At 40.4% G+C, this 22,928-nt stretch overlaps 3 protein-coding genes, 1 long non-coding RNA gene and 3 other non-coding genes across 12 annotated transcripts in view; 5 read left to right on the top strand and 2 right to left on the bottom strand.

The window, feature by feature from the left end:
• The window catches only part of cacnb1 (calcium channel, voltage-dependent, beta 1 subunit), a 29,701-nt gene extending 26,504 nt beyond the window's left edge, over positions 1 to 3,197 (top strand). For 3 of the 5 annotated variants that reach the window (XM_027285551.1, XM_027285552.1, XM_027285553.1), the window contains one exon: positions 1,069 to 3,194. In XM_027285551.1, coding sequence (XP_027141352.1) covers positions 1,069 to 1,602 — 534 coding nt within the window. In that variant the 3' untranslated portion in view covers positions 1,603 to 3,194. Of the gene's footprint in view, positions 1 to 1,068 lie in introns of all 5 variants that reach the window. The other 2 variants (XM_027285554.1, XM_027285550.1) reach the window with 2 other exon arrangements.
• Positions 3,198 to 5,374: 2,177 nt separating this feature from the next.
• arl5c (ADP-ribosylation factor-like 5C) lies at positions 5,375 to 8,477 on the top strand. The gene is made up of 6 exons (XM_010740203.3): positions 5,375 to 5,555; positions 6,005 to 6,065; positions 6,167 to 6,314; positions 6,671 to 6,754; positions 7,157 to 7,308; positions 7,441 to 8,477. Exons 1-6 carry the CDS (start codon positions 5,510 to 5,512, stop codon positions 7,487 to 7,489), a joined length of 540 nt encoding a protein of 179 aa, XP_010738505.1. The 5' UTR covers positions 5,375 to 5,509; the 3' UTR covers positions 7,490 to 8,477.
• A 903-nt stretch (positions 8,478 to 9,380) lies between these two features.
• trnac-gca (transfer RNA cysteine (anticodon GCA)) lies at positions 9,381 to 9,452 on the bottom strand. The gene has a single exon. It is a non-coding gene; the product is annotated as a tRNA-Cys (tRNA).
• Positions 9,453 to 11,681: 2,229 nt separating this feature from the next.
• Positions 11,682 to 17,348, bottom strand: LOC109138487 (uncharacterized). 2 transcript variants are annotated; one of them, XR_002041944.2, is made up of 4 exons: positions 14,288 to 14,923; positions 14,161 to 14,221; positions 13,929 to 14,063; positions 11,682 to 11,696 (listed from the first exon to the last, which is right to left on the bottom strand). It is a non-coding gene; the product is annotated as an uncharacterized LOC109138487 (long non-coding RNA). The 2 variants fall into 2 exon arrangements; XR_002041943.2 differs by lacking the exon at positions 11,682 to 11,696 and having other exon boundaries at positions 12,276 to 14,063; positions 14,288 to 17,348.
• LOC104926558 (plexin domain-containing protein 1) lies at positions 11,688 to 22,864 on the top strand. Its single transcript, XM_010740439.3, has 14 exons — positions 11,688 to 12,013; positions 18,309 to 18,475; positions 18,706 to 18,849; positions 20,603 to 20,672; positions 20,803 to 20,925; positions 21,004 to 21,122; positions 21,211 to 21,310; positions 21,409 to 21,504; positions 21,617 to 21,698; positions 21,782 to 21,842; positions 21,925 to 22,045; positions 22,122 to 22,157; positions 22,236 to 22,393; positions 22,489 to 22,864. The coding sequence occupies exons 1-14, from the start codon at positions 11,935 to 11,937 to the stop codon at positions 22,600 to 22,602; spliced, it is 1,470 nt and encodes a 489-aa protein (XP_010738741.2). The 5' UTR covers positions 11,688 to 11,934; the 3' UTR covers positions 22,603 to 22,864.
• trnac-gca (transfer RNA cysteine (anticodon GCA)) lies at positions 19,321 to 19,392 on the top strand. Its single transcript has one exon. It is a non-coding gene; the product is annotated as a tRNA-Cys (tRNA).
• On the top strand, positions 20,336 to 20,407 carry trnac-gca (transfer RNA cysteine (anticodon GCA)). The gene has a single exon. It is a non-coding gene; the product is annotated as a tRNA-Cys (tRNA).
• Positions 22,865 to 22,928: the final 64 nt, after the last annotated feature.

The raw sequence follows: 22,928 nt of genomic DNA, 5'->3' as shown, positions 1-22,928 counted from the left end.
AAAAACACCCACAATTAATCAGCGTTCACTTCCCTGCACTGTTTAAACTGTGACAGCAACTCAAACCACACTGGACTAAAGGAATAACCCATAAGGCACCCCTGCTCTTGGGGCCCCCTCCATTTCAATGTAATCAAGAGTAAAATGATATCTGCTGCCCCCACCCTTCCCTCTTTAGCTCCGTGGCCTCCTTTCTCCAACACTTTTGCTCTGGGAGGCTGAATCCAGTTTGCTGTCTCCCTCCGTGTTGCCATGGTACCGCCCCTGAAAACAGCAAGTCATGTCCGCCTCTTCAAACAGAAACGCTTAGTTTGGTGGAGGCTGTTGCTAACACTCTGTCGAGTTCAATCTTTTTTTAATCATTTTAATGCCAAAGTACTAATCTGCTGTGCCTCTATCGCTAAGTTACTACTGGCTACACGTCAGTTATGATGGCTTACATATAGTCTTTGGCCGCGTGGCACTCGAGAGAGAGTAGTACACCAAATGGTTGGAAACTTGTTTTATATTTTATATTTCCTTCCAACATTTTTATTGAGACTGGCATTAAAGAGGCAACAAAAATAGTTCATCCTAAAAGCCAACTGGACTTCATAACTGTTGGTATTCCTGAATTAAGTAAAACTATGTCAGCATAAACATCACATGCTAAAGAGTTCAAATAATTACATAATCTTTTGGTAGTGATATTTCTGCTTTTTTTTTTTCTGCCATGAGATTGATCTGCCAGTAGGTGTCACTGTTGTGGAGGTAGATCTTCGTTCTTGTTGTTGATTAACTGCTTGGGTGTGTTTTTATTTGCAGGTCAGCATCGTGATTTTAAATGAGTAGAACTAGGCTGTTTGACTAACCAAGTAATTACTGTGTTTGTGTTACTGCGTGCGTGCATTTCAGTCATAAACACTTGCTTAGAAACCCACATCCTTAAGCTCTGACTCGATGATATTGTGGGTCTTTTATTGTATGCCCTGCCTCATGCTAACCCTGCTGACTAACAACTGTCTGGTTTTGCTCTGTTGTTTGTGTCTCTGCATGGTTGCTGTGTGGCATGGCTGTGGCTGGCTGCAGGGGCCGTACCTGGTGCACGGTGAGCAGAAGCGAGAAGGGCCTCTGACAGAGTGTGGTGGGAGCGGCACCCTGCATGACTATCAAACAGACCTGGGAGGAAAACCTCAGCAGCAGCAGCAAACATACATACGCTCATCTCGTGGCCAGCTAAGGGGAGGGAGCGGGCGAGGCCTGTCACGGCAAGATACCTTCGACTCTGAGACCCAGGGCAGCCGGGACTCTGCCTACACCGAGGCTGGCGACTCCTGCATGGACATTGAGACTGACCCTTATGAAGAGCCCGAGCCCTACCGAGGGGGCGGGGGTAGCCGCCTCCATTTGGCACAGCATCACGGCAGACAGGCCTCCTGGGAGGACGAAGGTGCCGAGCCGGACCAGGAAAACCTGAACCATCCCCCGATGCCGACCCAGACGCAGCCGCATGGACGCGCCAAGCTGAGGGAGCGTTACTGCCAGGACCCTGTGGACACCGGGGCCAACATGAGCCGCAACAAGAACCAGGACGACTGGGGGAGGGACGTCTACATCCGCTGAACACACATCATACCACAGGGGCATGGAGGCGACTGGAGGGAGATGAGAGGGAGGGGGGTATAGGTTCGGGGTTTGGGTTTAGAAGGAACTGAATTGTGGGTCTGGGGCCATGCCAGTCAGGCTAACAAATGAATCTGTTTACATCCCAGTACAATGTAAAGAAACACATCAACTGCCAGATGCCATTCTCATCAACTTCTTCTTGCAATTCAATTTATTTATTTATGTTTAGAAAAATAATATCGGTCTGTTTCTTTTTGTTTCCTATGTTAATACTGCATGAATATCATGGATTTCTAAACTGACAGCACGAGGGCAGTAATTGTTACGATTGTGAATCTCTGATTGTGATCTGTATGACTCAACCTGTCCTTCAGTTGTAGAGTGTGAAGGCTGGTAGATCTGTAGTCTGTCCTGTCTGTCCTCTGCAGTCTTAAACAGGGTCTAACGTCACCGTCCCCATGTACAGTGTCAGGGTTTCTCTTTACCTTAATCTCACTCATTGCTTTTGGATTTCCAAGATTGAGACTAATCCTGAGATCCAGAAGTTATGAGTCACTCACCTCCACTTTCTTATCACCTAGACCTTAAAAAGCTGGTGGAGAAGTTGCCATACTTTAACACAACAATTTATCAATGTTGCTACACTCATGTCAGCTTGATAACAACAAAGAGAACACTCCAAAGACGTTTACTTCTTCCCTGACCTGGTTCAGCCACTGTACCCGACTGTACACGTCTGACCCAGTCCTCCCGTTTTCTGTTTTGCTCTTCCTCGTGGGTGCTGAGGGCGCCTGCAGTGTTCATTTGTTCTCTGGTTTTTCTAACGTGGTGCCGATTCAAAGCAGCACTGCGGTTGTAGTTTTGTGAATGAAGTGTCCTGCCTTAGTCACTCCCACCTTAAAACACCCTTATTTCAAGAAAACTCCAATCACAAGTGCCGGAATGTCTCGCCAAGCCATGTCCACCACTGCCACGGTGGGATGTCTTAACTCTTGTTACACTTGTTTTCATACCATATTTGTGTCTGTTCGTGTCTCTTGGCTACTCTGCACCGTAGCCCATGCTGTCGCTCCAGCACATCGCTCATCTCGTTTTCTTTGCACCAGCTTTGTCGTCTGTTTTTCAGGGCTAATGGTTATATAAAAAGTACTTGTGTGTGTGGTTAATCACTCTCAACTTTCACCCAAACAGCTAGCTTGTCTGATATTAAATACCACTCTCTTCTTACTCTTGATTTCTGACTGAATTAGTGTTGTTTTTTCCTGTGGACATTTGCAATTTTTTATTTTAAATCTTCAGTTCTTGTGAGGTAGTGAGAGGAGTATCACGTGGGGTGATGGGGGGTATAGGATCAGCATTGGTCTTTACTCAGTTATCTATAATGGAGAATCCATGAATGTCTTTGGTGGGCTGCTTCGGCCCACCTGTCTTCAGTTGAATAAATAAATATTAAATAATGATCAGTAAATAATGTTATTGTTGCGTTATCGCAATTGTTAAAAAATATGAAATAACATGTATCATTGGTGCCTGATTGTAGCTACATTTTGCTTTTTCTGCCTTTCATTTTTAATCTGTGGATAAATTCGTATTTTAATTAAAAATTTAATCAGAAAATGCCATTGTGTCACTTAATTAATACAGTGAGATGAGATGTGATTATCAAAGACACATTTATCAAAGAAATATGCAAAGTCTGCATGTGTATTTGTACACTTTGACGTTCATTAGTGGTGTTTTCTGTCTCTCAGGACATATAAAGAGATTTTATTTCAGAAGAAGCTTTTCTTTCTTCTTCTTGAGCTGAAATTACAACAAAACTTGACTGTGTCGTCATGTGTCCAATTTAATACTTAATATCGACCTTCCTGTAGAACCGGCCCAGTCAAGGTACTTTTATGGGTGTAAACCTGCTAAATCTGGCCTACATTATTGTAGACGTACAATCTAAATATACTCGAGCCTTTGTCACTTTATTGTTTAAGTTCAGAGGAACATTAAACATTAACACCAAAACACTCCTCCCACCTGCCAAGTGTTTCAGTTAAAGTACAGTTGAATCCAGGATGTGGTTTTATGTCTAACATTCACATCTCTTGTCATCTCATCATTTGCAAGGGAGGAACAAACGAAGATGTGGTTTCCATCTGAAACTTGAACGTGCGCCTTGCAGCAGAGTGTTATTTAACAAGGCGTAATAAGCTGAGGGCACCATAATATCACACTGACAGTAACTAAGAGTTCAGCTGTGTTAGAAGGTAAAATAAAGTAAAGTAACTGTACCACAGTGTAAATATATGCTGTTTAGAAAAGAGAGAATCAGAGTGTTACATTCATGGATTAAGCAACATATTACTGTATAGTTAGTCATGGTTATATCTACTATATTAGGCAGATCAGTCCATTAAGCAATCATACTTTATAGGCTGATTATATATTTTCTAAATAAACATCTTATTCTGTAAAGTAGTATCTGTTGTTGAAATTGGACATAAAAATGTAGGATATTTAAAGTAATGAAAGAGATCATGCCCTGACAAAGGTCTTTGTGACCGAAAAACTTGAATAATAAAATTGGTTTAAAAAAAAGGAGATATGTATGCAGATCTTATTTTTAATTGCTGTTTTTTTAAATTCCTTAAACGAGGTAGTTTTGATATTGAAAGTAAAAACAAAAAGACAATAACACACACACAAAAGGTTAGACTTTTGGCTGGGGAAGGCCCCAACAGTAAGAGTTGTCATGTCATGCCAACAAGAAACAAAAAAAAACATATAATATACATACTGTTAACTTATTGGTGTTATTGTGTTTTTAAGGAAGGAAGTACTTGGGGAAATACCTGGACAGAAATTTCAGGGGAATTCTTATTAGACCTACTTTTGCTTTCTAATAGATCTGAACAACCTGTTCCTATTACAGAAAGAGGAAGCAAAACAGTGTTGCTTCACTTTCCGTATCGACAAGACACGCGTGTCACTAGTTGCGTCACGATGGTCCACTCCTGCCGTCGGTATGACGCTCGGAACTGCTGTACTGTGTGTAACCTTCAAGTGCTCCTGACTAAACTCCGACATCTGAGCTGCGAGACCTCCGATAAGAGTCAGGTGATTTAGTGAACCTTAGAGAAATGGTTTGTTGTGTTTCTTTGTCCCGACCTGATAGTAAAGATAATGATGATGGTGATGTTGGAAAAATGTTTAAAGCAAAACTGCACTTTAAAGACGCATCAGTAATGTTTTGATCATATAAATAGCGTTGAAAAACATGTTTTCTCAATTGATCATATATGACATTTAGCAGCATAAAAATCACACTTCATTGCTCTTGTTGTTGTTGTATAGTGTGTATTACATTTTAATTATTTCAATTAAAATAGATCGAAGGTTTCGGTTCTACATTTAGTTTTCATCATTTAAGCAAAGTGGGTTTTCAAGCTACTTATAAAAATAATATTTATCACTTTTACATTAAATGACTGACATAAATTCCGAGACTTCTCTACATTTAATCCCATTTGCTACATATGAAGCATTATTACATGTAAGTTGCCAAACTGTGATCATTACAATGACTTTATAACTTCCATGATGGAGGATGTGTATCACAGCACTGTTGTGTTAGACTGTGTTTGTTTTAGGCTGGTGTACCTCAACAGAGACAAAATACGGATCCCTCACACCGGTAATTGCAACATTTCCCACAGCACATGAACGCACCGCCACTATACCTTTTGTCTTTGGAAAATACCAAAAAATTTTCACAGTAGTCTCCACCCACTACCGCTGTGCTGAAGCAGAAACTGATATGAGACGAAGAAACAGAGTTCTCCTGACAGATACTGAAGTTTGACTCCTAGTACTGAGCTTTTACTGGATTTGTGAACACACACACTTGTTGGACATGGGCTTTCTTCTGACCAAGATGATGGCTGTGTTCGGTGACAGAGGTAAGATGAACTTAATTTGTATAACAGTAACAATATCACCAGTTTAACATAATTGTTGATAATTAACATAATGTTATCATAATTGTTATTGTTAATATGTTGTTCGTCATCTGCTACTCAAGCGATGTTGTTTGAATAAAGTAAACCACACTGAATGAAATTAGAATAATTGACTTAGAATAAAACAAAGACTGTCAGCTTCGTTCTCTAACAGTGTGAGCAGTTCAGAAAGACCCTTGCTATCTGCTGTGCAGTGATGTAATAACCTCACAGTAGACATGAGATGTCTTTTTCAGCTCAGGACATCACATTCCTGTACCTGTCTTTATCTTATCTGTGTGTACATTTGTCTTGGGCTGCTTTGAAAGCAGATTACAGTGTGGTCACATGAGGCGAAATCCAGTTTACATTCAGGTTCATTCTAACTTCTGTTTTCGTGTTTTCTACAGAGCACAAAGTCATCATTGTGGGTTTGGACAATGCTGGAAAGACAACCATCCTCTATCAGTTGTAAGTAACTCTCTGGAGCTACAATAGTGCCATATGAGTATAAAGTCATGCTTGATATCATGTGTTAAATGTTTTATTTTTCTTCTTTCCCACACAAACAGTCTGACGAAGGAGGCCGTTCACACATCGCCAACCATTGGCAGCAACGTTGAGCAGATCTCTGTCCGAAACACACACTTCTTGGTTTGGGATATTGGAGGACAGGAGAGCCTTCGAGCCAGCTGGTACTCATACTACGGCAACACAGAGGTACTTATCGCTGTCTGTCTTCAGTCCCTCAGTGATACTGAAACACAAAAAATCAAAGTCAGAAATATGCTGACTTGAAAATTGTTGATGGTTTTATCTAAAGTCTTGTTTGATATGGGAAACAGAAAGTATCGTGCACATTAACCCATACTGGCTTCTTATTAATCTGCCATGCTCCCTGTATTGATAAAGGTATTATCTTACCACCCTTACATAATCATCTATAATTTAACCGTACATCCCCTTCTATCATTACCTAACAGTCACTGATAATATGAGCTCTGATAATGTGAGCAACGGTTGCACTGTGTGCTCATAACTGGTTTAATTATATTTTAATTATACTATATTTTCAGATTGTCATCCTGGTTGTGGACAGCACCGACCGAGAACGTCTCACTCTAAGCAAAGATGAGCTGCATCGAATGCTCTCGCATGAGGTATGAATTCACTTGTGTTTCGAGATGTTTCTTAGTTCAAGCGCTGGTCTGACATTTTATTTTTTTACCACAAGTCAGTCTTTACTTTAGATCAGATTATAGAATTCTTGACGTGAATTCCTTTTGTTGTTCAGTTTGTTGTTTAGATGTCTGAGATAACTCCTGCTTTCAGTGTGACTAATTGCGTTATAAGTTGATAACCCGTGACACGCTGTGGTGAGGAAGTTTCAGCGTAGACAGTGTGAGTCAGCGCTTTGACACAAGTCTAAATATTCCGCTGAGGTTGCTTCTTCCAAAGGTGAAGTGAGGATATGTTTGGGTTTTCCAATGGAAATGTTACAGCTCTATTAATAGAAATTGATACCAATAGCAGCATTGCTAATCCATCTTCTCTTAATGTAGGACCTGCAGAATGCAGCCGTTCTTATTTTGGCCAACAAACAAGACATGAAGGGCTCGATGACGGCTGCCGAGATCTCCCAGTGCCTCACACTTGACTCCATCACAACACACTCATGGCATGTCCAAGCCTGCTGTGCCCTGACAGGAGAAGGGTGAGTCTTACACACCTCACACTCTCGCTCTCTCTCTGCCATAATCACGTATGAGTCAGCTCCTCAAATATCTTTACAAACACCAATGGCTGCTGGAATAACCACCTCCTGTTTCCTTTCACCCTCCCCCAGCTTACCTGCCAGTCTGGATTGGATGAAATCACGAGTTGTTGCGAACTAGAATCCATTCCAGTGGATGAAACTTCCTCAAACTGAGCCACCCTCAAAGGCATTGCAAAAGCCACAGTGTGTGGTATTTTTTACAGTGTTTTGGGCAAAGTCCTGTGAACATGGCACCTGTGATAGAGCCTGCCTCGCCACACCTACAGTATGTCTTACCCAGCTGTGTGAGAGTCTGCAAAGGGGCTGCCTCCTGAGCAGCAGAGAAACTCAGATGATACCTTACCAGCCATATATCTACTGTTCAAGAGCCACTTGGTGGTTTGATTATATTCTAATAATCTGGTTTACTGCACAGTGAGGTGTACCAGGTTTAAGACACCCTATGTGACCAGTGATATCACATTCCACATTGGTGCTAATATCATTCCTTTATCTCACCACAGTTAACCCGGGATAAACCACACCTTACTTTATTAAAGTATCATTCATTCATTAATTACTAGGACTGAACATCTTATACCAAAGATGTCACCTACATTTGATGATCACAGATGATAATTGAACACTATGTGCTATTTGTCTCATTTAAATTTAAGTAGGCCAATCTGGTGACCTCATTTCCCTTTGAGCATGACAATCGTGATTCCATTTTGACCTTTGATTGCTGACTATCTTTCTTGATTTACCTCGCTTGTTACAAAACAGCTTTCCAATCACAAAGTGAGTTTCGTAGCTGCCTAATATCAAGCCTCAGACTTTTGCACACACTGTAGCTCCTGTGGCCTTCAGAAACTCTGCAATGTTTTGATACAAGTCTGTACATGAAATTAAAAGTATAAACATGTATTTTATGCCAGTGAACAACAGGACACATTTGTTAGACTTAAAAATGTTTAATAATTTATTTTTTTTAAACAAAGCTCTTAAAGTATTAACTGTATATTACAGAAATTTCCCAAATAGGAAAAGGAGCTAGCTGCTAAAGATTATGAGTATATATTGTATTGTGTGATTTTTTTAAAATAAATATTATCTTTGCAAATATGCACTGTGTGCTTTTTATTTTTCCTGCAGCTGTAATATTCTTTCTTCCAACAACATTACACAGCATACCATTGAAGTGTTTATACCGGCAGATAGAGTAATGACTTAAATGTGAGTATTAGGCAAAGATCCTCAATCAGCAGCTGGTTTTGGCACCACAGATAAAATCTGATATTTTTTTATGTTAGATTATGCTATATTATATTATATTACTTATACTATAGATACTGTAATATGTTATGGAATTTTCTATCCTTAGGCTACACATGGTCACGTGTGGGCCTTGAGGTCCTCTGCAGTATTAATTGTTTGACTTTGACTAGGTGCCACCATATCTCAACACTGTGGTGGTCTGGGTCACAGAGACCTATTGCTGCCTTCCTAGACATAATAGATAGCTTGCCGCTGACGTTCCAATCTGTGTATACAGACATCTGTGTCTCCAGACTAGAATATGCTGACAATAACACCTCCATGGGTAAAGACATTCTCTTTGACTAATTCTGGGCGTGTAGTATTTGGGGTGTTATCTTTGGGTTTAAAGTTTATTCACCATCACGAGTTCGTCAGAATGCGAGACCGATGTACTTTGAAAGTGTCTCTAATCTCCTTGGCCAAGCGTCAATAAATAATACAGCATAAGACATCAGAGGCTCCTGAACACTTTCTTCCCTCCTGACTTTACCATTGACCTTTGACTTCAGCAATTTCTCCACAACATAATACATGTTGTACATATCTCTGTTTGTTTGTTTGTCTTTGATTGGTGGAGCCATGAGGTGTTCTCTTTCCTAAGGTGAAACCTCATACCAGCCGTTACCTGATTTTATATGACTCAGAAAATGTCAGCTTCTGAGCAGGGTAAATTAAACTAAAACAAAAGCAAAAAAAAAAAGAAAACTTTCAGGGGGCATCCGGATTTGAACCGGAGACCTCTTGATCTGCAGTCAAATGCTCTACCACTGAGCTATACCCCCTTACGGCGAAAGCAGGCAGTAGAACTTCTATTTGATCATGACGTCAGCCTGGCTCTGGTATTTGTCTTGGCGATACACACCAACACACGTAATTATTTTTAGAAGACAATAACATTTTTTGTTGAGAATTGTGGTATTTCATATTATCGGTATACAATATGTTATTTGACCACTAACGGGAGAAATGAGTTTACATGTACAGAGCAGAGCCGTTACGGCTGTGAAGCAAATGTCGCCCCCTACTGGTCAGTGACGTCAATTGCTTTCGAAAAACTGTTCACATGATGTGACATGATGTGGTTACGGTTTGGTTAAGTTTAGGTACAAAAACGACTTGGTAAATGTTACGGAAATATCGTGGTTTGGGTTAAAATGGCTACTTTCATAAGGTTAGGGAAAACAGAATCTGCACTTACTATTTTGACAGACGGCAACAGGGAGTAAAGTAAGTTTGCATTTCAGTCTATTAACAGAATGTTGCATCCAAAATAAACTTTCAAAGCTGAAATTGACAATTTCATTTTCAAAATATTTCAAGTTTGTTATTATTAATCTATCTAATTATATGAGCATTCCCTTGAAGTTCTCTGTTAGATTTATTTCTTTAGGGATAGCCTTTGGTTCTTTATACTGTCATTGTTTGACATACAGCTATTCCCATTTACTATATTAAAGCAAATTAAAGTCTGAGGGAGAGGGCAATATTTTAGTTTTATAGTATCAAAATTAAAAATGTGGTCTGTAGACTAAACAAATACAGCTGTGTTAGATAGAGATTTTGTAAATGTGTTACTTTTAAATAATACAGCTGCATTTTAACAAAAGATTTAAAAGTCTGTGATGAGTAATGGTTAATATAATTTCTAATATAATTTCATCACAAAGTTGGGTCAAAGGACAGTGGGGTTGTATGGCACACTGATTTTGGTGCTGGATTTTAAGGTCCTCGGCTTGAAAAACATTGAAGACCCTTAATAAGAGCCAAATATGTAGACATGTAGACATGTAAGTAACTTAAAGATATAGCTATTATACACAGACAAGAGGTGAACACAGTCTAAATACAGCATAGGTTAGATTGTTTGTGTGTGTAGGATTGTAGTTTTTTTAGTCTACATACAGGTTACACACCACACAAGTAACACAAGCAAATTTAACTCTAGCTACACTATGCCTCCATGAACACTGGTATATACATATACAGTAATCCAAGTATGATAGATGAGTCACAGCTGCTCCTCCCAGGCAGGATAACATGTTCCAGCTGAGGAGAGGTCCCATCTGGATGTTTATACTAAGCCCTGGCCTTCTCTGTCTTTTGGTCTTTCAAATCATTTTATGTAACCTTTCCAAGACTTTAAGATGAATTACCATATGTTATCACAAGGTTTCCTCCTTTATGAATCAATGTCTGAATTCCCAGGGCTGTTTTATTTTCAGTTTGACAGTAGCTGATCTAGAGCACACAAACATCTCAAGACACATTTAAGCCTCAACATTTAATGGCATGCTTTGGTTGATAAAGAGCATCGCGATAGCACACTTATCAACTGGAATGTGAGAATGAGATGATTTCCTAATTTAAAGCATTAGAAATCTCTGCTTATAAAACAAAAAAAATGCATGTGTAAGCTCATATTAGTTTTCAGCAGACTGATTCAGGCGAATCAAGTGTGTATCTTCCAAAGTCACAGTCTTTTTAGTCCAAATTATTCCAATTTTGTGTTACCACCTCTCTGCTGAAGGTCTGCAGGGGAGCACAAATGAGAAGTTGCACACTTCAAAGACTGCTCATTTATAAGATATCCATTCAGTTTTCATTGAGGCTTCATAGAACCTTCAACTCAACTTTAGAAGGTTTATGGAGGGATCTAAACTTCTGCTGGAAATTAATATGCAACAGAAGGATGTTGTTGTTAGAATAGAGACATAATGTTTTGGGTAGTCATAAACAGACCTGACATGGAATGTGTAATATCAAAACACTGATTTCAGGCCTGGCATTGTTAGCAATCATGTTAGCTTTCTTGCTGTCCTTGCAGCATGTTGGACAGTGGGAGGCACCACACACTCTGCTGACATTGGATTACTCAAATTATGAGAGAAACTGGAATAAATAAATAAAAACTCAATGTCCAGGTCTTTAAAGTCTGCACATATGATCGACCTTCTCCTGTCTGCTCCAAAGCCTCCTCAGCTTATCCTTGTGTCTTTTGTAATCACCATGGCAACGGACGAACAGCACTGAGGAGGAGAGAAAAGGGTGTAGTTAGAAACAGGCTGGTGTGAGTGTATTTGTGTGTATGCGTGTGTGTGTGTGTGTGTGCAGAGAGGGAGAATCGGAGAGAGGAAGAGAGTGACGGGTGCAAGTGGGATTCAGAGAAAACAGTTTTTGCAAAGAGGAGAAGAAAAGGAGGAGGACGTGAAGAGAGAAAAAGCTGTGTTTTTTTTATGTTATTATTTTTGTCTTTTGCTGCCCGACATGTGTTTCAGTTTGGTGATGCTGTTCCTCTGTCTTCCCCAAACAGAGCTGGCAAGAGTTTGGGATCAACGGCAAACAGGTGAGACCCGGTTTCCCTCAGTCCTCATTGCTTTAATCTTTCTACCTGTGTTGCCACAGATGCTCGAGCTTACAGGTGTACCAAGTCTGTCTTCCACTTTATTATCTTTATTAGTTTGTGTCTGTGCAGTCAACCTCTGCATGCAAAAAAAAAATGTTTTTCTTGTCACAGCCATGAGTTAAAGAAATAGCTCATATACTTCTTCTTAATTGTTATATTGCTGCTCTTCGTGCTGTACTCGCTATTTTAACTCAGCATAAACTTCAGTAGGAGTCTTTATGGAGAAGCAAATGAGCATGCCATGCCCTTTTAATTTTAAACACAAAAGTAAATGGCCTAGTTTACAATAAAGTGTACAATAAAAATACCCCATTCCACAAGCATGCCACTGAGTCTAAACAACAACCCACAAACAGCCTGTCTCAGGTTTAAAATTAGATATAGACTTTGTTTTTCTTCTTGCCTCCCTGCTAGACACAAAACTGTTGGAGGCTTGTGGAGCTCTTGGACAGTGAACACAGATTTATCAGTAACCGTATGTTTTTGAGTGATATGCAGGAGGGAGGTCTGTTCGGGACATTTATATTCATTTATTTCCAGCTCTGAGGAATTTGACTGGCCACTCTGTACTGTTTCTGTACTCTGTGTAACTTCTCTCCTGCCTCCACACTAATTCATCATCTGAAGTGTTTAAGGAGATGCAGTATCAAATGGAATATATTCCCTACACTTCCTAAAATTGTTTTTCTGGATGAGGAAATGTGTTGCAGATGAAACACCATCACAGATTACTATGTAGGAGGTGCTCGCATATGTGCTTGCAACATAAAGGGTCAGCAGTCAGTATTAACCTAGCATATCCTCCTTTCCTGTGTCTAATTTACTCTTATCTGTTGTGTCACTCAACATTATATACTACTCGGATTTTTAAAAATGACTCTGGTCCCAAGAGAGCTATCTACGCCATCTGAATCAGACTGTAAAAACACAGAGCCCTGAACTGAAAATGAATTGTGTACCCGACAATGACCTCAATGTTTGGCCTCTTGTCTCCTGCACTGCTGAGAGGTTTTCTTAACAAATGGCCTGAAGCTGATCCAGACATGCTGGAGCTAAGCATGGAATACAAGAATGAAGAGCAATGCGTAAAAAGATTGTTTTGCAAGATCAGATCATAGATAGGATGTTATTGTCTGTGCATCCCAGATTGATCCCAGACTGACTCTTATTTCATAAAAGTGATGTGCATTTTGACTTGTAACAGCAAAAAAGCATGCTTGTGTTTTAGGAAAAATCAAAAGGCAAGAACAAAAACAGTTATCTGCCAACAGCGGAGCAACTTGTTCCTTGAACCACACTTTAATCTGGAACAGCATTTGTATGGGGAATGGCTTTGACCTGAACTCTGTCTCCTTAATTCATGTCTCTTATCAGACAATGAAAAGCAAAGAATTGACATTTCTAGCACGTCCATGCAGAGACTTGCTTTCATCATAGGAGAAAGAAAGTCAGGCAACCAGTTCTCTTAACAAGGCTGAACCAAATTTTGAAATGTCCTTATAGTTTTATTGTGAAATGTAGCTTTGCTGCACCCTCTTAGGGATGTTATAAATTCACATCTCATGTGACATAGCATGACATCTCATCTGTGTGCTCAAAGCATTCATTCCATGGTGATTGTTGCTATAGCACGTCAGCAGCTCATTACTGGCCAAAATACAAAGTGATTTACCACCTTATGACATTCCTGAAGCATTTATTAATCTATGTAGGGGTCTTGTGTTAAATAACATCATCAACAACATTTCTTTTCTCAATTATAAATCACTGTTTTGACAAAAGTCTGATTCAGTGGAATGGAACTAAAAAATTGCACCATCTGCAAGTCAACCACACGCCTTGAAATGAACTATACATGTTTATTGTGGGTGATGTTGAGGAGTCCATGCCAGCTCCTCCAGCCTCTGCTCAGGAAGGGTGTGTTCTCTCAGACCGCTCTGAGCTGACCGCTCACAGAAAAAGGCAGCTAAATGTCGTGGTTTGGTAGCTCCTAAAAGAGTGGGCAGAGGTCAGTTTTTTTTTTTTGTCCAAAACATCTGCACTTTCATTGGCTATATTTGAAAAAAAATAACTGGCTTCTGTTTTACCTTAACAGGTCTTTCACATAATGCTTGCCATCCTTTGTCTGAGTACTGCTCTCATTACACCCTGAAACAAACAAACACAGAATCAGTGTTTTTGACCAACCAACATCTTTGTAACTTTCTAACTCACCAGCACTATTTCCACGTTGGCACGATGAGGTATGGTCTGGCTGTTTGGCTCAACATGAACAGTGAGAGAGACCATTATCTATTCTTAGGAATTAACTTCGAACCGAGCCAGCACCATGTTCTTTTTCTAAAGGAAGAGCACATGTACAAAACAAAATCAAGGTCCAACTTAATATTGATTCACCACTTTGGTATTCGGTTGCAATTCTCTCCCACTGGATTTGTCTTGGGGGCTGAGGGGGATTTATGAAAAGATAAGTATGAAATCAAATTGCATTATGTGGACTTTACAAACAGATGTTAGCTGTAAGTAAAGATATTATTTTATACGAAAACCTTAAACTTAAATATAAAAGTCTGGTGTGTCAATTAGGGGGCTCTATCTATGGAATATAATATGCATAACTATGTTTTCATTTGTGTATAATAACCTGAAAATATTGTTTCACTTTAGAAGGGTCCACCATGTTTAACACAGTAGCCCAAAAAAACTAAAGACTGGCTCCTTCAGGGTTTTTGCATGTTTTATGGCTACCAGAGTTTCTCCTGTAAAATTGGAATAGGAGTGTGAGTGGAGGTGGTTGCAATCTGCAACTCCACCGCTAGATACCATTAAATCCTACACACGTCCTTTTAAAATCAAATAAATCTTTATCACTATCTCTCTTCACCAATAAAGCTCCTACAAATAGATGAATAGATCTATAATTTTCTAGATTTGCGAGGCTAGTTGGAGTGCGAGTGAGTTTATTATTGAGTTCAGGGTGTAATGTAGTTCAGAGACATCCAAAGGTTTCAAAAAGTTCACTTCTCACAAAAAGTGTACAAATATTGTTTATAATGGTAAAGTTTTCGCTCCTTCAAAAGTCAAATGTAAGCAGTATTTTATATGCATGGTTAAAGATAAGTAAGAGTAAGAGCTCGTCATATTTGGAATCCAGTGAATCATTTCAATAGAAATAGATAAGTATAGCAGGAGTTTTTTGTCAGTTTCTCAATATGACTCCCGTCTCTGTGTTTGGGTTATCTGCCAGTGATTTCAATACTACTGGCTGTGAGAGCAATGACCTGAGTAGATGCTATAAGCCACAACTTCACATCCAGACGTCTGAACCCCTCCCAGCCATTATAAACCAGGATATGTTTATCTGCTGCATTGCAGGCCTCAACAACTGTGCGTACGCTATTCCTCCTCTTACCTCATGGATGCCATAACAGGGCGGATCCGGTGCTCAATAATCACACATCTAGGTTTAACATATGAAGTGCCACGAATGCATTGACGCACCACTTAATTGAATCAAAGGGTGGAGAGTAACACTCATGGACAAATACAACTACGCTCCCTATGAAGACATTTGGGCTGTTGCTTCAGAAACTTGTTAAATGACGCATTGTTGTTCTGATGGCTGTGGAAGTCATCAGTATTATAATTGTGTGAATGCAGAGTGGTGTTTCAAGCAGCCAGTGTCAGACACAACTCTGGGGGTTTGGCACAGGACATGGTTGAGGAACCAACGGGCCTGTGTTTCGCCTCCAACACTTAGGACAGAAATGTAGGCATGCAACCAAAGTCAACTAACGATTCATTGGAAGAAGAAGCACTGCAACCGGTGCTGGTACCCATAAGAAAACGTTTAGAAGCTAAATATGGCAGATTCTTCAGTTTTAAGACTAACGCTCAGGGTCGAGCTGCTTTTCTGTTTGACAATGAACATCTGCAAAACTGCATAATGGATTACGCTCCAGTCTGTTAATTTTCTCATTAACATGGGCTAGTAAAAATAGGACATGGAGTGGGAGGTATGTCTGCATGTGAGGACGTTCTCTATTGTCTTCTTAGGCTTGAAAAAACATATAAAATGTCTTAATTTGAAGCATTTCCTTTGGCAGGTTAGTCTGAACATGGTGTTACTCCATGTCCACTTTGAGGCCAATACAACAGACACCTTGTATAATAGTGTGGGTTTGTGGTTGGAGGTGGAGTTCCCTTTTATACCATATTTTTCACACCGTAGTGTGCTACGCCCTGCTCCCTTTTGTAAGTTATTTGCAAACCTCAACATCTGTCTGTGTCACGTTTTATTGAACGTAAATGTCTCTTTGAGATGTTTTTATTCTTTTGCACGAGTGCTGGGGGAATTTTCAGCCATTTCACAAGCAAAGCAAATTCTTTCAACATTAAAAAAAAAAAAAGGTCCAGGCGTATTTCATGATAGGATCTAGACCCACGACACTAATGCGCTGCATGGGGGTTGATGTCATTACAATTTATTTGAACCAGGTTTGTAACGACGAGTGTTGGAGAGCAAACAGGTGGCTTCGGCTCAGTGGAAGAAATCACTGTTAAACGCTGCTAAAGTAACTAAAGACGGGTCACAGAGGCAATGTGAAATGGAGGCTGAAGTCTGCTTTATAATACAACAGAAAGCCTTTGAAAAAAGGCCAACATTTTAGCAACTTAGGCGGTCAAACAAAGGTCCACTCCGCCCCGTGCTTTTAAGCAGGCCGTGTCTCCACAGTTCAGGGGGAAGGCCAGGTGAAACACCGGTGCTGCTGGTGTTACCTCCAGGTCTAGGCTAGCGCTAGCTCGAGCTGGTGGAGCTTCCCACACGAGCCCGAGTCAGGTTGGCACGGTCGGTGTAACAAAGGTGATCAGGTGTTTGAGCGCGGGATTTCTAACAGACCACTGGGAGATCTGCTAAACTCACCCTGCTCAGTTTTACTCTGCTCAGTTGCGAGTTAATCCCGACATGAAAACACCGCGGCAGCAGAGACCAACTCTTCGCGGCAGCCGAGCTGACCACGGCGGGACGTTCACGGCGTTTCTTGAACGGGAAACTGAACACGGCGGGGTGATTGTCTGGGCTTTTTTTTTTTTTTTTTTTTAAGTTGTCGTTGTTCGTACTCCTCAAACACCTCCTGTTGTTCACTGGAAGCCAGACAAGAAACCAGTCAACGTTAAGGACAGGAGGCCGCCCTAACTTAGGGTTAGATGAGACACCCCGCGAAAGTGAGGGCTGTTTTCTGGGTATATATAGGCTGCTGCGTGACGTCATCGCCGTGTCCCGTAAAGTACCTGAAAAAGGCACAGTCAGCAACAAATCACCGTAATATTCCGAAAACACGATAGATAGATAGATAGATAGATAGATAGATAGATAGATAGATAGATAGATAGATACATACATACATACATGCATGCATACATATATACATACATGCATGCATACATATATACATACATGCATGCATACATACATACATACATGCATGCATACATACATACATACATACATACATACATACATACATACATACATAGAACTGAACATGAACATTTCTGCAGACTATATCATATATTTTGTCTGTGCTTTGTAGAACCTCAATAGGACTGACTCTTGAGAGCTCCGCCAAGACATTTTTCCCTGTTTGGCTCCAAATGTACAGCTGTAACAGGTTGACCAAGATGGCCATAAGTCCATATCCAAACAGGAGACTTGTACTTTCCACACTCGATAGAAAATCACAGTGTGGCGCAACAGTAAAATAAATTCCTAACATCATATGTGGCTTGAAAGAAAGACAAGCCTTAAATTAAAACACGCCAAACTTTAAAACAAAGCATACCTACCCCAGTTTGCTTACCAAATATGGTTTCCATTGTTTGTTGGGTTTGACAGCTCCTTCCGAGCATCACTAAATGTTATTTGTATTGTTTTTGTCTTCAGTCAACAATGGCTTTAACTGACGAGGCTAAGGCTGACAATTTCAAAAGCACATTGTAATTTTTCCTTTTGCTGATTGGCTGGGCACAGAGCAACAACTGTAAACATCATTCTGAGAGTCTGAATACAACTGGCATCTGAGATGTTTCCTGACAGTGTGTGGTACCGCTGTCAGGGTCTTTTACATTGAAATGAGAATGTGGGAATCGGTTGACATAAAAGAAAGTGCTCATATGATCACATCCCATAATGGGCTGCTCAGCGTACTAACCCAATATTCATTATTTCTGACAGACAACTGGTACACTGTGATCTCACAACAACATGAAGAGTCAACCGGAGGTGACAGTCATCCTCACAGAGCGCAGAGGTCGTCCTCAGGCCACACCAGGATAAGCAGGGCGGTCCTGGGTGGAGGACTAACCATCGACACCCTGCCAGACAACATGACACGTGTAGTGGTGAGTGCTACACCACAGTGTTTCTCATGAACGTTATGGCTTGTGGCATTTATTATTTTCTTGTATGTTCTGTTTGTTTTAGTTGGAGTTGAAACACTGCCCTCTTTTGGAAAGTACAATGTACTCTTTTCCACTCACTTGGAAAAGTATATGACATCATATGATTTAACCATATGCCTGTATGACACACCATCACAACCTCTGATCCTCTGTGCTTCTCTGTCTGGAAGGAGGATTCTGGCAAGTACTACACATGGCGTAGTTTTGGCCCAGAAGACCAGCGTGCGCAGGAACTATGGGTAGACATGAATGATATTCGACACGGCCAAGTCAGAGTCCATGGCATTCTGTCAAATTCATACAAGCAGGCTGTGGTGAGTCTCACACACAAAAATGTCCTGAGAGAGATTATCTTCATGTTTTTTATTGAAATTGTAATTTACCAGATCATCAGTAAGAACCAGTTAGTTGCTTTCATAAGGTGTATCGCTCAATGAGCATTTGACTACAGATCAAGGGGGCCCTAGTTTAATTTTGGGTGCTCCGTGTATATAAAAACACTTGAGTCATGTCTCAAATATTTGCTTTTATATTTATGTGAATGTTAACTAATCAGTGTGAACATATCAGCTAGCTGTTGTTATAGCTCAGTGGCAGCAGATTTTACTGCAAATCAAGAGGTTCTCAGGTCAAATCATGGTGCTTCCTGCCTACCTTCTGAACATCATTATCCATATAGATGAAAAGAATTAATTAAATCAGAGTAAACAGGTCAGTTAGTGTCTTATTTCATCTGGTCATGGTTAATTTTGGTTAATGTATCGAGCTATTTATGTCTATGTACAGGGGGTATAGCTCAGTGGTAGAGCATTTGACTGCAGATCAAGAGGTCCCCAGTTCAAATCTGGGTGCCCCCTACTTGTAAAAATATGTATTTATGTCTATATGTAATACAAAATGGAGACAAGTATGCAAATATGAACTCATTCATTAAAAAAGCAAATCTGATTGTAGCTTTTAATCAAGCTAAGCAATGAATTCTGCATGTCCGGTACTAAAACATACGAATCTTCACTTAATCAAATGGCAAGTACAATAGACAGCTGCTGATTCTGCATTTGTCAAAGGAGAGAATCCTGAAATCTTGCCCTAACATTTTCTGTGTGAGCGTGCAAAGAGGAAGTTCAGTCTGAAACATAAGGCAAGAAGAGCTAAGGGACTGCTGGTAGATGCCAAGAACTACAGGCCTGCCAGAGGCTGTCAGCACCTGCCCAGTCTGACCTCTGTTGTCCAACACCTGGGACCTATGTAATACAAAGAGCTCACCCTGATATGGAAAGATGTGATGGATCAGGAAAGGAAAATGCCTGAAAAACACAGAAAAACACAGGATTCGCCAAGGTGAAACAGGGTACTTTTATAGAAACATCCAATCCAGGTTATTGTTGGAGATGCAGCACTTGAAGCAACAGTCCTTACCTCAGATTATAAATGGATAAAGCTAGCTAAGGTAGAAAAATGTGCTTGCACTTTGGGAAATTAAAACTCATTACTATATTGTGATAAGTTAAATCTGCAGCATTTCATCATTGGCTATAGCAGAGTCAGTTTTCCCATCTGTCCTCTTGAATTTGAGACTTATGATGCAGATTTTGACAATAAATCATGGTGGATCTCCACACCCGCTTCTCACGGCCAAGTTGTTACTATGTTTTAGCTAATTCATTGCAAAATAATTACTGCATACTGAGGAAAATGTTATAACACATATGCTGCTGTCAAAGCCAAAGCTGAGATTGCCAGTGTACACAAGTGCCTGTATAAACGATATGTTATGATAAGACTCAACAGTGCTCCTGTGGGGGTATAGCTCAGTGGTAGAGCATTTGACTGCAGATCAAGAGGTCCCCGGTTCAAATCCGGGTGCCCCCTCAAATAGGTTTTTAATAACATGTTGTATTTAAAGAAAGTGGAGTCAGTGGGAGGTGAAACTGACTCTAAAGGACAGTAATGTGTGTTTGCCAAACTATGACTGAAACAATTTAGTATGCTTGAAAATGTAATAAATCTGTATTAAAATATCTCATTCTCTCTCTCTCTCTGTGTTTCCGTGTACTCTCTTTGCAGAGGGTTGCCCTGTCGTTTGACTTTCCTTTTTACGGACATTACCTGAGGCAGATTACCATAGCAACAGGAGGTACTTTCTGATTTTATAACAGATGTTGGAGTGACCTTTCCTGCATATGTTACGAGCAGATAGATGTTTTTGCAAGGTAACAAGTCTGATTCAAGTCTTACATATTTTTCCATCTGGCCTTTTTTTTCAGGGTTCATCTTCACAGGGGACATTACTCACCGTATGCTGACCGCAACACAGTACATCGCACCTCTAATGGCTAATTTTGACCCCAGCTACTCCAAAGATTCAACCGTGCAATACCTGGATAATGGTAAGATACCACCTGATGTTTGATGTCCTCATTTCACAGATAGTTGTCTGACTCTTGTTTGACATTCATTGTCTTCAGGTGAGGTGTTTGTGGTGCAGTGGGAGCACGTCAGACTCCCAGGGAAAGAGTCAGAAGGAGCCTTTACGTTTCAGGCTGCCCTTTACAAAACAGGAACCATCACATTCAGCTACCGAGATGTGAGACGCACATCTGTTCTGTGCACTTGTTCTCTTCCTCCTTGTTGCTGCCTGTATACGTGATTCCTCTTTTTTGCCTGTTTATCAGATACCTCTGTCATTAGATGTGATCAGTTCAGCTGAGCATCCAGTGAAGGCCGGTTTGTCTGATGCCTTCATGGTCACATCACCTTCTACTCAATCACCAGGTCAGAAATGATGTATATGTCTGTCCACTAATGTGCTGCACCAACACCAAAAGACATCAGTCATCAGAGAGTCAACCCCTGTCATATGTCTCACACAGATGCCCAGCGGCGGACGATCTATGAGTACCATCGGGTTGAAATAGACACTACAAAGATCACCAGCCTCTCTGCTGTTGAGTTCACTGCACTTCCTAGTAAGTGATCCGTATCTGTCGTCATTGACGTAAAGACATTAGAGGATTATTTTCAACTATTGAATATATTAGACTGTATCAATGCTCAGCTCAAACAAGTCTCTCTGTTCAGCATGCCTGCAACATGACAGCTGTGAGCTCTGCCTCTCATCCAACCAAACCTCTGCTTGCAGCTGGTGCAATGTACTCCAGAGGTGAGTGTGACATTAGGTTAGCCAAGATGTTGATATACAGCACTGTTGTTAACTGTTAGAAATGATCGTCCTGTGTGTTTTAGGTGTTCAGATGGCATGGACAGACACAGACAAGAATGGCTGGACTATGACTGTTCAGACGAGGTATCACTGGACATCAAGAATGAATATCTGCTTACTTTGCTGTTTTTGAGACTCATGCATCTATTGTATTGTGTACGGGCAGAGCAAAGATGCAACCTGTGAGGATTACTTCAGGGCTGACAGCTCCACCGATTCCTCTATCACACCAGAGATCGAGGATGTGACCTCTTTGACTCCTCTTCAAAAAGGATGTGAAAGCGACGGTACAGCTGCTCAACAAAAGTAAGATTCTGCCATGAAACAAGTATGGAACTGACTGCTGTCTGTCTGTTTTTTTAGATGAGACCAAGCGACGTGTATTTAAGACTGGAAATGGTGAGTAAATACTTGTAAGAGCTGTTATGGTTGAGTTTTATGAGGACCAGTAATTATGGCACTTCATCTTCAATACAGATGTGAGGACAGATTCTTCAACCAAGACTGACGGGTTGGCAAACACAGGAGTGATAGCCGGTATAGCAGCTGCACTTGTGTTACTTTTGGCTCTGATACTTGTTGCTGTTTATATCAACTACCATCCTACTGCTGTATCACCACTTTACCTCATCCAGGTGAGCTCCTACACCTGCCCAGACACGATCCAGACGTGCTTTGATTATACATGCCCTCATCAAACTGAAATTTTCTTGTCTTTTTTTTTTTTTAGCGACGCAAGAACTACTGGCCTTCCTGGAAGTTTCAGAAGCAACAACCTGGTTACACAGAAGTGGAAGGAGAAGGTCATGAGAAAGACAGCATTGTTGTAGCCGGGCCATGTTGAAATGGTGGCAGGAAACTTGGATAAACAAGATGTTTTTGCTTTACACTGATTTCTACAAACATTAAAGTGTATTCTACATTAGACTCCAAAGCCAGTTTTAACTCTTACATTCAGTTTATGGTGTTTTTATCTTTCATGACTCCTTTACAAAATGATGAAATTGTTGCAACAGCTGAACGTTATATGATATGAAACGACTTCATTAGAAATGTATATCTCACCTGGAATAAATAGTGGTATAGCACTAATCTAATTTATCTATCTAATTTGACTACGGTACTTTACAATACAGAAACCATACTGTTTTACATAAAACAAATAAAGAT

Source organism: Larimichthys crocea, chromosome XII (assembly GCF_000972845.2).
Source record: "Larimichthys crocea isolate SSNF chromosome XII, L_crocea_2.0, whole genome shotgun sequence".
In the NCBI taxonomy this organism is placed as follows: Eukaryota; Metazoa; Chordata; class Actinopteri; family Sciaenidae; genus Larimichthys; species Larimichthys crocea.
Note: the sequence above shows the minus strand (reverse complement) of the source record. Positions and strands in the feature narration are given on the sequence as shown.